The following is a 16,562-nucleotide window of genomic DNA, read 5'->3' on the forward strand; positions in this document are numbered from 1 at the left end:
TGAGATATATGTGGTGATAGCGACTGGGGCGTAGTGCTTGTGATGATTTGTTTGAAATCATGGAGGAGCACTGCCCGTTGCATGGAGATGGGTCATTTGCATATTCCACTGGCCTCTTCGTAACAGAGTGTGTCTTCTTTGGATGTTCCTCATTTACTGACTTCTACTATCTTGGCCGCCAAAATGGGCAAGGAATTGCTCTTGGGGGAGTTCATACTCCTCTGCGAGGAGATCGGAGGAGATTAGCTGTTCATCTGCAAAAAGTGATCCTGCCTCTATGAGTGGTCAGTCCAGATTTTCAGAGTGCGTGAGGTGTAGTGTTTACAACCTTTGGGTAGGCCCACGAGGGGTAGCCAAGGAATATATGGCAGGTTTTCTCAGGATAGTGGATAGATGGGGGACATACAGGACCGTGCTATTCTCACTTGTAGGGGGTGGGTCATTGTTGCGTGGGAGCCCGGCAAGAGTATGCATCGGATCACTGCCAAAGGCAGCGGAACTGTGTTTACAGCCGTTTCCTCCAGTGTGTGCACTGCTGTCCATCATGATAACCACTAGAGCTGTGCTGCCAAGAAATATGCTTCAAATGATGGGGATCCTATTCAGCCCTGATCAATTGGTAGCTGCGTTTTGGCCAGGGCAACCGTTGGCGCCCTCTCCCCAACAGGAGTGTGAATAATTGTTTGTTCAGTTCCTGAAAGAACAAGCAAGGGGGGGATGAGTGGGAGGTTTGCTAAATAGTATAAGAGAAGCGGGAATATTAACATTTTGGTCAATGCAATTTTTCGCAGGGAGGATAGTGGGAGGGTGCACTAAAACCCAATGGATGTGCGGATGCCTGCAAATACTTTACAGTGATTGCCTTCGTTATTATCCTGTGGGGTGTGGTATAGTCGTACGCCTTGATATTGGGGGGCATCTGCGCTCCTGGTATACTTCGCATCTCCCATTCGTATAATTTGTCGGGGGAGATTGGAATTAAATGGATGGATAGAAGAATTTGTCCAGTTAACTTTAAGGCCTGCCACTCTGGCGAAGTCTGTAAGGGTAGTGAGAATGGGCGTGAGGTCCTTCGTAATGTCCTGTACGCGATAATAGAATACCCCAGTCTCTGCCCTCCCTCCTGAGGGCAGGGCAAAGAGGAGGAGGTAAGAGCAGGAAGCCCTGTCAGGTTCTCCTGGATATCTTGAAGGAGGGGGGGGGGGGGGGGGGGGGGGTTAGTTGAAATGAGACGTCCAGCTCGGACTCTGGATGTAGTATTTGTATATATTAATCGTGTGTACGCTTGTAATGCTGGGCTTACTCCCATACATTGGCGCACAGGAAAAAGATATGGCCCTGAGAGAGTATCAAAGGCCTTTTCCAGGTCCAGGATCAGACATGCAGCGCCAGAAAATTGGCCCTGCACCCGATCCTTAACATGGAACAGCAGGCAAATGTGCTCCTACCCGGGACAAATACGGATTGGTCTTGATGTATTAACACTGGGAGGACCGAGGCATAACGGTCGCCAACATCTGACCAAAGATTTTGTCAATCGGCTGAGAGTAGCGCAATTGGCCGGCAGGACCACAGGAGCTGTGGGCCGCACTTTGGATTTAGAAAGGAGACTATTAAGGATTTGCGGAGTGAGTCTGGAAGCTCCCCGCCCTCCAGTGCTGCTTTGTACACGTCTGCTGGTCTTGGTGCCAGGTGCATGGAAAAGGTGTGGTAATACTCCATAGGTAGGCCATCAAAGACTGGGTCTTTGTTACTGGCCAATACTTGTATTGCTAGTGTCACGTCTTTGGCCGTGATAGCTGGGTCGAGGGAGGTTCTGTCGGACTGGGAGATATGCGGTAATGGGAGGGTGGTAAGGAATTGCTCTATCAACATAGGATCTACTTGTGTGGGAGCTCTGTAGACTTCCTCGTAGTAGTTGAAGAACACTCGGGTGATATCTGCTTGGGAGTAGACTGTCATTCCTGTGGGGGTAATTATTTCTGTTATCGGACACACACTAGTGTTTTGTCGTATGACCCATGCCAGTAGTGTTCCTGCACTGTCGCCCTCCCAGCATAATCAGGATGGGTGCTCCCTGGAATTGTATCACCTTAGGTCAGCTAGAGCAGCTGCTTATGCAGTTTTGCCATCTGATACCGGTGTCAACAACACTTTACCCATATCTGCTGCCTGAGAAAGACGCTAACTTATGCTCCTCCTCGTGTATACGCCGGTCTAATATTGCACGAATCCCTGATATTTACGTATACATGTCCCTCTAAGGACTACTTTAAATGCATCCCATTTGAGCATTCTTGTTGTGGACGTTTTGGTGTTTTCCATGAAATAGTCACCAATTGTTTTTCCCTGCTCGTGCCGGAATGCTTGATCTTCTAAAGATTTGCTTGGTAGTCGCCAAGTGGGGGCTGGGGGTGGGGGGTTGCCATGCAATGGTAATCCGATGTGCGTTGTGATCGGATAAGGTTTGCCCAAGGTAGTCTGCGTTTCGAATCCTGAGAAAAATGGAAGGTGAGCATAATAATCAGTCCAAGCGTACCCGAAGGTCATGAGGGATGGAGTGGAAGGACTACATTTTTACTGTTGGGTTTTTGCTGCGCCAGCCATCCACTACGGACCAATGTTGCGTCCAAGTGTTCGATCTATTTGCTTGTCTGGTAGCTAGGGATGTTGGGTGTAGGGCATGTGACCTGTCTAAGGAAAGGTCCATGACACAGTTCTAGTCCCCTCCCAATATCTATGGTGTTGTGGTGAATTGGGCCAGAACATTTGAGAGGGCATCCCAGATTTTTCCTTGTTCGTAGTTTGGGGCATATATACTACCTATGAGGATCGGTTGGCCATCTAAAAGCCACTCTAATAAGGCATAATGTCCCCCTGGGTCGGTCACTCGGTTTGCTTCCTGGAAGGGAACCCCTGGTCAGACATATCAACGCTCCCATGCTTATGCAGAGTATGTGATTGCACAGAAGGTTCCTTGCCAGCATTTGCGTTATTCATCTAATTCCCCAACTGTTAACTGCATTTCTTGCAGCACTGCTACCTGTGCTTGTTGCTTTTTCATTTATATCGTTCATTGTGTATCGTTTACGTGCTGTGTGCATACCACTCTGTTTAGGTATGGATATTCAGGTCACTAGTGTGTTGCAGAGTATGATGTGGATGTGCAGGTAGTAAGGGTGAGTGATGCCGTTTCCTTCCCACACGTTCCCTGGTATGTTATGTTAATTGCGATTTGTAGAGCGCTTAATACCGGCAGGTCTCTAAGCGCTGAGAGAGAGTAGCCACAGCCCGCCCCCATGAGGGAATGTTAGCTCCTGATCAGTCTGCGTTATGCCTCTGTGAAGAGGAGGGTCTTTTTCTAACTAGAGGTGGCGAGGCAACTTATTCCACAGTTGCGGGATAAGGACAGAGAAGGCTCACCCTTCTTTGATGCAGTTCCCCAGTCACTCTTAGATGTATCTTGAGGCCCGCCCATAGAGGGCCTTGTGGGCGACACAGAGGCCCTTGAATCTAGCCCATTGTTTGACGGGGAGCTAATGAAGTTTTTGCAGCAGGGGAGTGACCCGTGCGCGTCTAGGGAGCTTGAAGATCAGCCTAGCTGCATCATTCATCACAACTTGTACTTTGCGTAACAACTTTTCCGGTAGCCCAATTTATAGCGCATTGCCATAGTCTAGGCGCGACATGATCAATGCGATCACCACCGTTCACATGGCTCTCGACCGTAATTGTGTGTGTAGCATGTGTATAGGAGGAGGACAGAATGGTGTGAACTGGGGTAGTGAAAAATCCCAATACACAGGACCTTCCGCAATGGGCAATACGTTCAAACTGCGCATGATGCTAATTCTCTAGTGTTATGTGGGGGTGGGATGGCACTGTGATGGCGTGTGTAGGATCTATGTTGTTAGTAGGGCCCTACGGTTGTTTGTGTGATATCTATGGTGTTGCAGACTAATTTTGATAGTAGTGGACTCTGGGCACGGCGTGCAATATGTATATACATTTATGATTGGCTAGTGTTCTATCAAGCGTGTCCGCCGTTCGCAGTGTCACTATAGGTGGAGTCATTGAGCCTGCTTGAGAGGTGTTTGTGTCGCTGCCCTCCTCCTCCGAGGTGAATATGTGCAGGCCTCTCTCGTCATCTGTGTCCACTGAGGGTGGCCCAACGTCTGCCGCTGCTTGTAGAGCCTTTCTGCGTTCTGCAATGATTTGCTCTAGGTCGAGGGATCACGCTATAGGGCTGGGGTGCAGGGAGTCGGAGCGCGGTTTACTTTTCTTACCAGGGTGGTGCTTGTATTTGCGTTCTTGTGGTGGATCCATTCGTTTCGGAGCTGATCGTGAGAGGCCATGTTGATGTTGCTCTAACCAGATGCAGGCCTCAGCAGGATTGATGAAGAATATTGTGGTTCCGTTGTGTATTATCTTAAGACGTGCTGGGAACAGTAATGAGAATTGGAGTCCGTGTTGGCAGAGGCGACGCTCGACTTCCAGGAATGTAGATCGCTGGCATTGCATGGCCTGCAAGTAGTCGGGAAGAGCATAACTTGTTTATCTTCAATTCTTATGGGTCCGTGCTGCCAGGCCTCGCAAAGCACTGCATCTCGGTCATGGAATTGGAGGAGCTTCATGAGTAATGGGCCTGGGGAGGATTCCGGTGGGGTGCGTCGGGATGGCACTCAGAGTGCTCGTTCCACTTAGAAGTAAGCAGTAAGTTCCGAACTGGGTGTAAAGGACCGCCACCAGGTTTCTGCATAGCTGATGGGGTCTGTGCCTTCAATTCCTTCCGGTAGGCCTAGCACGCAAATGTTACTTCTTTGTGAGCATCGTTCTAGATAGCTTGTTTGTTCCTCCAGAGTATTCACCCATGCTTGGAGTTCACGTGGCGTTTCCTGCTGTCATTTTGCAAGGGGCAGCAGGGCGGTAAGTGTCTTTTCCCCATCTGCGACTTTCTCAGCTAATTTGTGGTGCTCATCGTGTAGGAAGTTGAGATCTGTAGCTAGAGCCCTAAATCTGTTTACCAAGGTGATTCTGGAGTGTTCGATGGCTGCTAATACTTTGTCTAGCTTGTCAGATATGGAGAGGTTTGAGAACTGTTCAGATTCCTCTTCATGGAGTTTAGTGGCCGAGAGTGGCTCTGCGTTAAGGTGGATCCTGGTGGTCCAGCACTGGATCGCAATCTGCCCATGGTTTCGCTGGGATGGATGTGTCTCTTCGTATTATGCCGCACGTATTGCAGTGGTTCAGTTAGGTGTAGAGGTTGGAGCGTTTCTTTTAGTGGAGTTGAGGCTAGTGGTGTGTGGGCTCCACTGTGGATTTAAGTGAGCGATGTCCACATATATTTCTTGTCTCTGACTGTTCGTCAGGTACTTTGCCTTGCTTGCTAGTGTTATGGCGACGATTAGTTCAGTATCCGGTGGCCCTCTTCACCTGTAGAATCCTCGGTTAGTTACCGATTTCCATTGGGCAGGGGTTGATTAGACCTGGTCGCTCCTTGATTGATAGCTGCGGAGTTCGTTGTGCTCTCTCTTCGAGCTGACTGTGGTCTGTGCTGGAGCGATCCCCTTGGGCCTGGTCCCCCGCCTCGTGTGTCCGCGGCTCATGGTACCGTTGTCTGCAGCTGTGTTAGGGGGGATTGATCTCGCCACTTCTTGGTTTGCGGCTGTGGCGTTCGCTGAGTTTTCTCTTCTAGCACACCCGGGGGCTAGTGCTGAATCTCGGTGGTATTCTGCCTCGGTGATGAGGAGTCTTGGCTGTACAGCCACCAGTGTTGTTCGAGTGCGTGTGTGCAAGCTAGGCCTCTCTCATGTTGCTGGTGGCCTCAGTGATGCCGAGGAGTGCTCGTTGCGGTGTCGTGGCTTACAGCAATGGCTCTCGGGCTTAGCGGTGATCGGGCTCTGGCTCCGCAGTGTTAAATGTCTTGATGGCTTGGTTTGGGGCCCCCAACAGTAAGCATGGATTATGGACTATGGACTATGATTAAGCCAGGTCGCGGAGCCCTAGGCTAACACGTCCACCATCTTGGCTGGCTTGGCCACTCCAAGACTTTGACTTGATAATGACAGTTACATATCATGAAGCGCAGGTAGCGTCAGGTGGCTGGGGGGGATGGGGTTATGGACATATGCAGCATTTAAATCCAATGCGATCATGAACTCGCCTTGAACTCACCTTGATGTAGCAGAGGTATGACGTCCTGAAGGGTTACCAAGTGAAAATGTTCCAACAGGATATCTCGGTTAAGGGGCCTGAGATGGAGAATTCGTGTAAGTGTGAGAAATAGCAAAGCTAGGCAGTAGGGGATTTAAATGTTGCACAACCAACATATACATTAGTGTACACAATCTTAGACCGTAGGAGTTGCCCACCTCCCTAGTCCACTGCCACAGGACTAAAGTTAAAGATAGTGTTCAATAAACTTGGTGTGTTAGTGTATTTTGTCGTGTCTGTTTGTGAAATTTAGACTATTTGTTTTTTTCACTTGATATATTTATGGTTTTTGTTTTGGCTTTTCCCTCGCTTTTCTTTCTCCTTGCATTCTGTATAATTTCCTTCGTCTTCTTAATCTCTTTTACTGATGTTTTCTCTTTGCTGTATGTGGTGTTCTTTGCTCATACTAGTATTTGTGATAGTTAATATCAACTTGCTGAATATACAGCAGGTGAACATACAACTATGATGCCTATTATGTTCAGCTTCCTGATGTAACTCTTTATTGTTAAGTATCTAGGACTCTATTGTATATACTCAAGTTTTGATTTTGTGTATATATTTGTTTTTACAGCCCTGAGGAAGCCGCAATCGGGCGAAACGCGTTGGCTGTTTTTCCATGCTGTTTTACTGATCAAGTTACCTTCTATATTGTGCTGTTTCATTGATCATCATGTTTTGATTTCTTGGCTGTCATCATCTTGTCAAGACTCATTTGATAAAAATGTGGTCCTTTTTGTATTTGCGAAGGATGTGTCTCAATCTATCAAAATTGATTTCTCATATTTAACGATTATTATTGTTGCCTCTCCATTTGCTGAATTTGTGTAAGTAACCCGACCTTCTTAGGATAAGCAAGTAAAGGGAGTAAGCCCCCTACCCTTGGTGTTGTATGGGAATGGATTTGAAGGCTTCTTTCTGCAGTAGGGTTCATACCTCTTCCGTTGAGGTGTGAGGCGAGGGGGTTATGTTGCGAGGGAATGATTGAAGCTATAGGCAGTAACAGTGTTGAATCTAAATAAGAGCCCATTTGTCTGAAAAGATTTTTCTTCCAGCCCCCCCACCCCCACACTACCTCAACCCCCCACCAAAGACAGGTTTTGTGTGGTCAGGGAAAAGTTGTAGGGAGTAGGTACTTAGTGCTGGTGAAGGCTGCCTGCTGGAACTTTCGTTGCCTCTCCCTCTATTGTTATTTCCCCAATATCCACCTCTTGGTATCCTCTAGAGTTATAGGGGTGGTAGCCTTGCTCTTGATACATGCAAACATCCGCGCCCAACACTAGATTGCATGAGTATCTACAGCACCACATGCTACAAAATGTTTTTCTTATTGCGCATACTAAGCTAAATACAAACTTTCATGATATTCAGACAACACAGTTACAATCCTGGGATTCTTTTAAGAAGCCACTGCGATCAAGCTTTTTAGTCCAATTAATTGAACTAAAGCAAATAAAAGCTAGAATAATACCCTGGAGGTGTCCTGTTGTCACCCGAAACAATAGAGTTTTTCTGTTAAGTTCTTTACTCAGTGTAATATTTAAATAGCAGAACATAAGGCCCCTTTCAAATCTCAGTTTAGCCTAATTAGGACGACATCTATGAAGACTTGCCCAAAACAGGAACTATAGTTTAATTCTTTCAAAGGTGTTGGGCATTGACTGGAAAAGGTTAATTTGATTCGGCAATTTAAGTTCATACCTTGCTTTTGCTCACAATTAACAGCACAGCCTAAAATGAGCTGAAGCATTCTACCAAGTTCAGCTGCATCCGAGTGTTCGCCAATCAAATTAACGTCTGGATGTATGTAGTCGTTGATCTGCTGCCCCAAAACCTGCCATAAATTAATAATATATATGTATTAGATGACACATGTTTACAATCACAAAAGAAAATCAGAAAGTTCGCATCAGCTGCCAATTTATACAACAGAGCATGCAACCCAAACGACAAGGGCAATGGAGGTGTGGGTGAAAATGAATAACTGCTTGATTATTTGGGTTATTAAAACAGAAGATCGACAGGGAGGGCCTGCAACTCACTCACACTTGTGGCATATTCAGTAGCAAGAAGGTAAACCTCTTTCAGATACATTTTAAAAGGATATGAATATAGTGGCCCAAACTCGTTCAAATTGGGAAATAAAACATTAGACAGAGGTCCGATTAGGTCATAAGAAAAGGATTCGGTCCAGAACTATTCACTGGTCCCTTCTAAAACCTTGCATGGTTGGGATTTCTGAAATAATACTGTAATCAATTAACATATCTCAAAATATTATATACTGTCCCAAAAAGGGTCAAAGCAGGCATCATCACGGTTAGTAACATTGAGTTTCTTACCTATGTTTTCTATACATTAGATTATGAATTCTGATAAAGCGCAGACCTTATAATGGGTCCAATAAAATGATATATACACAGTGACACTGTGCTTAACATATATGTAAACAACGTGCAGTAGGAATCAAATGTAACAAAAAATGTTTGTTCAATCCACAGTACTATATTTGTGGTGCTGAATAGTGTAAAACAATGATCAACAAGTATCCTTTACTATTTGAACATGAAGCACTCCTTTCAACCCTCCAGGAGTTTCAGAACCAGCAACTAAGACAATATCCCCCTCCAATCAATCAATCAATCAATGACACTTATAGAGCGCGCTACATACCCGTAGGGTCTCAAGTCGCTGGGGGGGGGGGGGGGGGGGGGGGGCGCTACTGCTCGAACAGCCAGGTCTTCAGCTTCTTCCTGAAGGAGAGGTGGTCTTGGGTCAGGCGCAGGTCGGGAGGGAGGGAGTTCCAGGTCTTGGCGGCCAGGTAGGAGAAGGACCTTCCTCCTGTAGTCGCTCTTCGGATGCGGGGGACGGCGGCGAGGGCGTGGTTGGCTGATCGGAGGTGGCGTTTGGGAGCGTAGAAGTTGATCCGGCTGTTGAGGTAGCTCGGGCCTTGGTCGTGTAGGGCTTTGTGTGCGTGGGTGAGGAGGCGGAAGGTGATTCTTTTGTTGACGGGGAGCCAGTGAAGGTCTCTCAGGTGTCCGGTGATGTGGCTGGTTCGTGGGATGTCGAGGATGAGTCTGGCTGAGGCATTCTGGATCCGCTGGAGTCTCTTCTGGATCTTGGCGGTGGTACCGGCGTAGAGGGCGTAGCCGTAGTCCAGTCGGCTGGTGACGAGGGCCTGGGTGACGGTCTTCCTGGTCTCGGTGGGGATCCACCAGAAGATCTTCCGTAGCATGCGTAGGATGTTGAAGCACGCTAAGGAGACGTTGTTGACTTGCCTGGTCATGGAGAGGGAGGAGTCCAGGATGAAGCCCAGGTTGCGTGCATGGTCTGTCGGTTTGGGTGCGGCGCCCAGGGCGGGAGGCCACCAGGAGTCGTCCCAGGCGGAGGGTGAAGAGCCCAGGATGAGGACCTCCGTCTTGTCAGAGTTCAGTTTCAGGCGGCGGGTCGCCATCCACTCGGCTAAATCTTTCATCCCTTCGTGCAGGTTGGCTCTGGCGGAGGCGGGGTCGTTGGTCAGGGAGAGGATCAGCTGGGTGTCGTCGGCGTAGGAGATTATGCTGAGGTTGTGTTTGCGTACGATGGCCGCGAGGGGGCTCATTAGGTTATCCCAGATTAGGTTGCTCCCAGAAGAACTCTGCACCCCAAAAAGGGAGGCTTTTGGTCAGGATATTTTTATGTTACGCACTTACTCTTTTGCAGAGATGTTCTTCCTCTGATTACTTTTCTGATTTTTACTCCCCTAGGGGAAAACCTTCTTTGCATCTGACAGTACACCATCAATATAAACAACTGAGAATAAATCATCAGCCTGTAATGAGCTACCAATAAAAAGTACTGCTCAAATGAACAAGTTACTTACCTTCGGTAACACACTTCTGGTGATATTTTAACCGCAGATTACGCACCTTGTGAATACCACAAATTGCCAGACTGGATCCTGGGAATGTTCTTCAGCAATTCTCTAACACATCAGCAGGTGGCACTGTAAGGCTCCATTAAAACCCCCGGTGAGACATCGGGCCCAAACAGCGCTCACTGCTGCGCACTGACGTTAGTTTCGTTCTGATATTTGTCCGTCTCTCGGACACAGAGCCTTAGAAAATAGACTGTGCCAGTGTGCAGATCTGTAAATTGGAGCATTATTATCATGTACTTAAATGAGTGTATTATACAGAAGGGGCAGGTGGGGAAGTGAAGCCAGTGATGAATCTGTCGTTATATAAAACATTCTCCAGAAAGAGAGTTACCAAAGTAGAGTGGCTTGTTTTTCTGATGGATACTTCTAATTGCAGATTCCTCACCTTGTGAACAGATACTAAAGCAGTACCTCCCAAAGTGGTGAGTCTGTGGAATTAAACTGATCACAAAATACTGAAGGACAGATTGGGAAAAATACCCTTCCTGCCCGACCTGATTTATCTAGGCTGTAGAACAGTAAAGGTTTTGGATCCAACAACTGCCCAGCCCGGATCTCGACAATAGGGAAAACAGAAGAAGGTGGCTGGACAGGGAAATTAACAAAAACAAATTTCAATCACGTAGTCAATATATACCACGTGACCACCGGGTAGGAATCCCAAATTAAATTTATTTTCTTTTAACTCAAATTGTTAAGAATTCAAATGCACGGACACAGACAAAACAACTGTTACAACAGTGAGTTCAGTGATGACGCTATATACAAATATACAAGTTTTACAAATTTACAACACTTGCAAAGATGAATCAAGCAGGGCAAATGAGCAGGACACACCAAAACAATACAGAATTCAGTGAACAACATCAATTGTCATTATATACAGTGCAAAAACTACCAAGTGTAAGGCGAATATGTAACCAGTCCATAAGAGTGTAAGACCATGGGACAGGCGGGGAAGATGGAATGCAGAGCCTGCCTGTCAACCAAGCCTGTGGCTAGTTGTTTATAACGGGTTTGCCCGGCTAGGATCCACAGTGACTAATGAAATTCTATCCTAGGGGCATCCTTAAGATTTGCCACAGGGTGGGAATGTCGACGCGTTTCGAACCGGCGTTATTACAGGTTCTCTTCAGGACGGGGACTGGGAGCTGTGATTCTGTGAAAAGTATACAAAATGGGTGTCAGGTAAGTCTGTCATAGTGATATCACACATTGCTCTGACTCCGGGGTACATAGAGAAAATTACCTGCACCATGGCACAATAGCCGTAGTGTTGGTTAACCTCAACCAGGGGAGATTTCTGAAACAACAAGTAAAAGTGGACTTAGCGCGGTGGCTGGACCGGGGGGGGTTGGGGTGATGCAGAGATAGCCAATTGTTAAAGTTGTATAGGTTCCTACCTGTGTTTCTACCGGCAGTAGACTGGAGGTAGGGTGCCCGTGAGGCGGTGCACGAGTGAGGTCAGAGACAGCTCACATGTTGTAGCGTCTCTGTGTAGGAACTGGGGAATTATAAAAAAACATATATTGTCGAAAGTCAATATGGCACTGATGCCTGCTACCAAACGTTACTCTAATGACCCCCAGGGGGAACCACATACCTGGAGTCCCACCAAGCAAGGAAGCCTATTCAGCGCCAGCAAGCAATGAATGCTTGCGGTTCGTATCTGTCAAAAAAAGCGCGAGCTTCAGTTAGTGACAGACTCGAGTACGAGGCGCATAGCTGGAATTACGATCAGACGCGTCCCAGGGGCGCGGAGCACTTACTTCAAACCAGAGGATTGATTCCGCCGTACCACGCAGCAGCGCTGTCAATGGGTGAAACGCCGCGCTCAAACGCGGTACTAAAGAAGACGCCCGGTCGGGCGGCCCGTGGGTGTGGCATTGAGGGCGGAACTGCTGCGGAATGGTGGTCCATGTAGTTCTAGCTATTAGCCTAGATGGGGTCAGCGTGGTGGTGGGTTCAAGCGTATACTTTGTGGGGCATGTAGCAACGGGCAAGACAGAACGGATACAGGCATTTTTTTAAACATGAGGCATTGTCCAAAAACGTACATAAATGCGGAAGGATCCCGCAACATTAAAAAACATAGCAAGTAAAACAGTATGACAGCAAATCCATGTACATATTGCAACAGTGCTATCATGATAATCATAATGTACACACAGCGGATGTCTGGTATCATCAACAATCAGCAATCTGCACAAAAACCCCAAAGAGCTCAACAGTTAAGTTTGAACGTTCTTTGAAAAACCGATCTCATAAAAAACAGGATCTCCTGTGAACGATCCACAGACCTTGGTGACACATTTGACATTATTTACAGTTCGAGAAAAAAGACATCAGTCTAGAGCACCTAACCATAGAACTCATTGCAGACCTTTGTAACCCACACCCGGTTGCCTCAACGCGCTAAAGCGGAGAAATTGTGCAAACAAACACAGTTAAGAATTGGAAAACTGTAGAGAGAAAGAGAATTGAAAAAAGCGCACAGCCAAGCTCAGCCAAAGGATTCAGTTCATAGGCTCGAGGATTCGGTCATTTCATTCAGGCCAGAGTTAGATGTGTCAAATTTTAGGATGAGGTAAGCCTCTTTTTGTGATAGACGGGCGTCAGGGTCGCCACTACCACCCTTGATGACCGCTAGCACTGTCCATCTCATGTCATGACTGGAATGTTTCTGTTGTACGAAATGAGAGACCATGGGGGCCGTCAGGATCTTGTTGTTAATTCTTGACCGATGTTGTATGATTCTCTGACGGACCTCCTGTGTGGTTTTGCCAATGTATAACAGGTTGCACGGACATAGTATGGCGTAGACTGTATATTTGGTCTTACAGTTTGTGTGTTCGTTGTGACGCCAAAATTTTTTTCCATCCGTGAAGAGTGAGCCTTCCATCGTGAGATCACAACCGGAACAGGTCCTGCATTTGCGATGTCCTGTGACTGGACTAGCTCCGAAGATGGTACTTTGGGTGACCTTTTTAGGAGGAGGTCTGGTTGATGTTATCATTTGGCCAATGCTTCTGTTCTTCTTAAGTGCAAACAAGGGAGCACCAATATCAGGGAGTACTTCTTGCACCAAATGCCAACTCTTTCTGATGATTTTCTGGAGTTGATTCGTGTGGGGGCCAAAGGTGGAGACACACACCATCCTCTCGGTTGTTGGTCTCGGTCTTTTTTCTAAGAGATGTTCCCTGGGTGTCCATCTGGCTCTCTTCATTGAATGCTTCAAGAGTTTCTGGGGGTACCCTCGTTCTTGAAGCTTTGAAGTGAGACCCCGGCCATGCAGCTCAAACTGTTCGATGGTAGTGCAGTTCCGTCTCACTCGGAAGGCTTCCTTGCTTGGTGGGACTCCAGGTATGTGGTTCCCCCTGGGGGTCATTAGAGTAACGTTTGGTAGCAGGCATCAGTGCCATATTGACTTTCGACAATATATGTTTTTTTATAATTCCCCAGTTCCTACACAGAGACGCTACAACATGTGAGCTGTCTCTGACCTCACTCGTGCACCGCCTCACGGGCACCCTACCTCCAGTCTACTGCCGGTAGAAACACAGGTAGGAACCTATACAACTTTAACAATTGGATATCTCTGCATCACCCCAACCCCCCCCGGTCCAGCCACCGCGCTAAGTCCACTTTTACTTGTTGTTTCAGAAATCTCCCCTGGTTGAGGTTAACCGACACTACGGCTATTGTGCCATTGTGCAGGTAATTTTCTCTATGTACCCCGGAGTCAGAGCAATGTGTGATATCACTATGACAGACTTACCTGACACCCATTTTGTATACTTTTCACAGAATCACAGCTCCCAGTCCCCGTCCTGAAGAGAACCTGTAATAACGCCGGTTCGAAGCGCGTCGACATTCCCACCCTGTGGCAAATCTTAAGGATGCCCCTAGGATAGAATTTCATTAGTCACTGTGGATCCTAGCCGGGCAAACCCGTTATAAACAACTAGCCACAGGCTTGGTTGACAGGCAGGCTCTGCATTCCATCTTCCCCGCCTGTCCCATGGTCTTACACTCTTATGGACTGGTTACATATTCGCCTTACACTTGGTAGTTTTTGCACTGTATATAATGACAATTGATGTTGTTCACTGAATTCTGTATTGTTTTGGTGTGTCCTGCTCATTTGCCCTGCTTGATTCATCTTTGCAAGTGTTGTAAATTTGTAAAACTTGTATATTTGTATATAGCGTCATCACTGAACTCACTGTTGTAACAGTTGTTTTGTCTGTGTCCGTGCATTTGAATTCTTAACAATTTGAGTTAAAAGAAAATACATTTAATTTGGGATTCCTACCCGGTGGTCACGTGGTATATATTGACTACGTGATTGAAATTTGTTTTTGTTAATTTCCCTGTCCAGCCACCTTCTTCTGTTTTCCCTGATTTATCTAGGCAGCAGTGCTTTGTGAACATGTGAAATGACACCTAGCAGTCTGCCAGATGTACAAGACCAGCACTTAACAAACCAGCGCTGTGGTAGCATCCTTTGCTCTGGCAGAATGAGCATGTAGGTCTTCTTAAGGCTGTTTCTTGACCAAGCAATAATAGGTTTTGATGCCTAGTGCAATTCATCTGGAGACGGTTTAGTTCTGTCTGCTTTTTCCTAATGCACCACAGAGAAGCCCACACAGAGGTGATCATGCACCTCGTGTTCCTTGGTACAATCAATGTAAAGGTGCAGAACTCTTTTTGAGTCTTGCAGATATAACCTCTCTTCATCCTTGGGCGGATGAGGCAGGATGAAGAAAGCTGGCAGTGTTCCAGACTGGCCTATGTGTAAAGATGTGACTACTTTTAGAAGGAATGTTGCTTAAGCACATAGTTCTAGTTTATCCAGAAGGAAGGTGCTCTATGGTTGCTGGAAAAATAGTGCTTGAATTCATTCATACAATAAGCAAACGTTATCACTATGAGAAATGCAGTCTTCAAGGTGAGCAGCTGAAAAGACAAGCAGTGCATTGGTTCAAATGGCGTGCACATGAGGAAAGACAGAACTAGACTGTGGTCCCAATGAAGCATCACAAATGGTGAAGGAGGAAGAATCTTAATCAGGACTTTGAGAAAAGCATCACAACAAAGTAACAAAATTAAACAAAGATAAATGATCAGGTAAACATAAAAGGCTGAAATAGCCAACTGTAACTGTTGCCCCAGCAAAGAATTGTTGTCCAAAGATACAGCAGAATTTTAAAAAAGAAGGGACTGGCTGCGAGGATGACATTCACTACCTCAGGAGGGAGATCAAAAGCCATCAACTCTTGCCACTCAGTCTCCAAGTATGAAGATGTAGTTTGTTCAGGCTCAGAGTGAGAATCCTGCCCTGTTGCTGCAACAGAATACCCTCTTGCTGAAACAGGAATTTCCTCCTGAAGAGGCAGTTGAATCGGAGGACAAATGCTCATGGCCAGAAGAGTTCCAGGTACCTCACTCCTCGACGAGTCCAGGGCTAATAGCATGGCTTATGCTCAGTTAATGATCTTTTTCAGAACATTAAGCAGGAGATTAAGAAAGGCATATGGGAGCCCCGAGCTCCAATTCAAGTAAATGGAGCCTACGAGCAAGAACTCCCATGGGTCTCCAATGCAGTTTGGACACTACACCTTCTCTGTGGTAGAGAAAAGATCGAGCCAGGGTTCTGCCCATTGCCGGAAGACACCTGGTGCCACCTTGGAGTGCAGCACCCATTTGTGATCCAGTTGGCAATGCGGTTTGAGTTTGCCCCGCTCTGGCGTTTAAAGATCCTGCCAGGTGCTGAACGAACAATGAGAAGCCCTCAGCCAGTCCCATAGGAGGAGGGACTCTTTGAAAGGATCCAGGTCCCAATCACACCCTGTTTGTTGCAGTACCACGTAATGGCGGTATCATCTGTGAAATACCTGCACCAGCTCCCCCTTTATGGGTGGGAGTGTTATGTCCCCTAAATTAGGTAGTAGTATAAAAGTAAACTTTTAACTAAATTTTTTCTACCCTACTCTGTACAACTGTTCTAGCACTGATCTTTTAGACAGATTACGTGCTGAATAAATGTCGATTGGTTTCCTTGAACCTAGCCTCATTTATTATGCATGAGGATTCTTAGTAAAATTCCCTGCCCAGGACATACATATCTCTGTAAAAAGTAATCGCTATCTTTCATCCCAGGGCGACCAGGTTACTTTGCTTAATTGCAATTATTGATTTAGGCTCATCTACAAAATCGTACTCACAACATATTGATTGTGGTAGAACCCCTGAGTCTACTTTTTTTGTATAAAATACCTGCACCATCACTAGTTAAGGAGAGGAGATGCTACGGTGCTTACACCGACACTATGGTCCAGCACTACAGAAGCTTCAACACGCAGCGGTCTGAAATCCCTTTACTCTGTTAGTGCTTGTATTGCTTACGTTACCTTCTGTCTTTTGAGTG

The 16,562-nt window shown here is 46.6% G+C and overlaps 1 protein-coding gene across 3 annotated transcripts in view; it reads right to left on the reverse strand.

Moving 5' to 3' along the window:
- HOOK3 (hook microtubule tethering protein 3) overlaps positions 1-16,562 on the reverse strand; it is a 1,217,139-nt gene that overhangs the window by 887,881 nt on the left and 312,696 nt on the right. For all 3 annotated transcript variants that reach the window (XM_086961833.1, XM_086961832.1, XM_086961834.1), the window contains exon 5: positions 7,915-8,047. In XM_086961833.1, coding sequence (XP_086817959.1) covers positions 7,915-8,047 — 133 coding nt within the window. The remainder of the gene's footprint in view (positions 1-7,914; positions 8,048-16,562) is intronic.

The sequence above is a fragment of the Lissotriton vulgaris genome, chromosome 3_1 (assembly GCF_964263255.1).
Source record: "Lissotriton vulgaris chromosome 3_1, aLisVul1.2, whole genome shotgun sequence".
NCBI lineage: Eukaryota > Metazoa > Chordata > Amphibia > Caudata > Salamandridae > Lissotriton > Lissotriton vulgaris.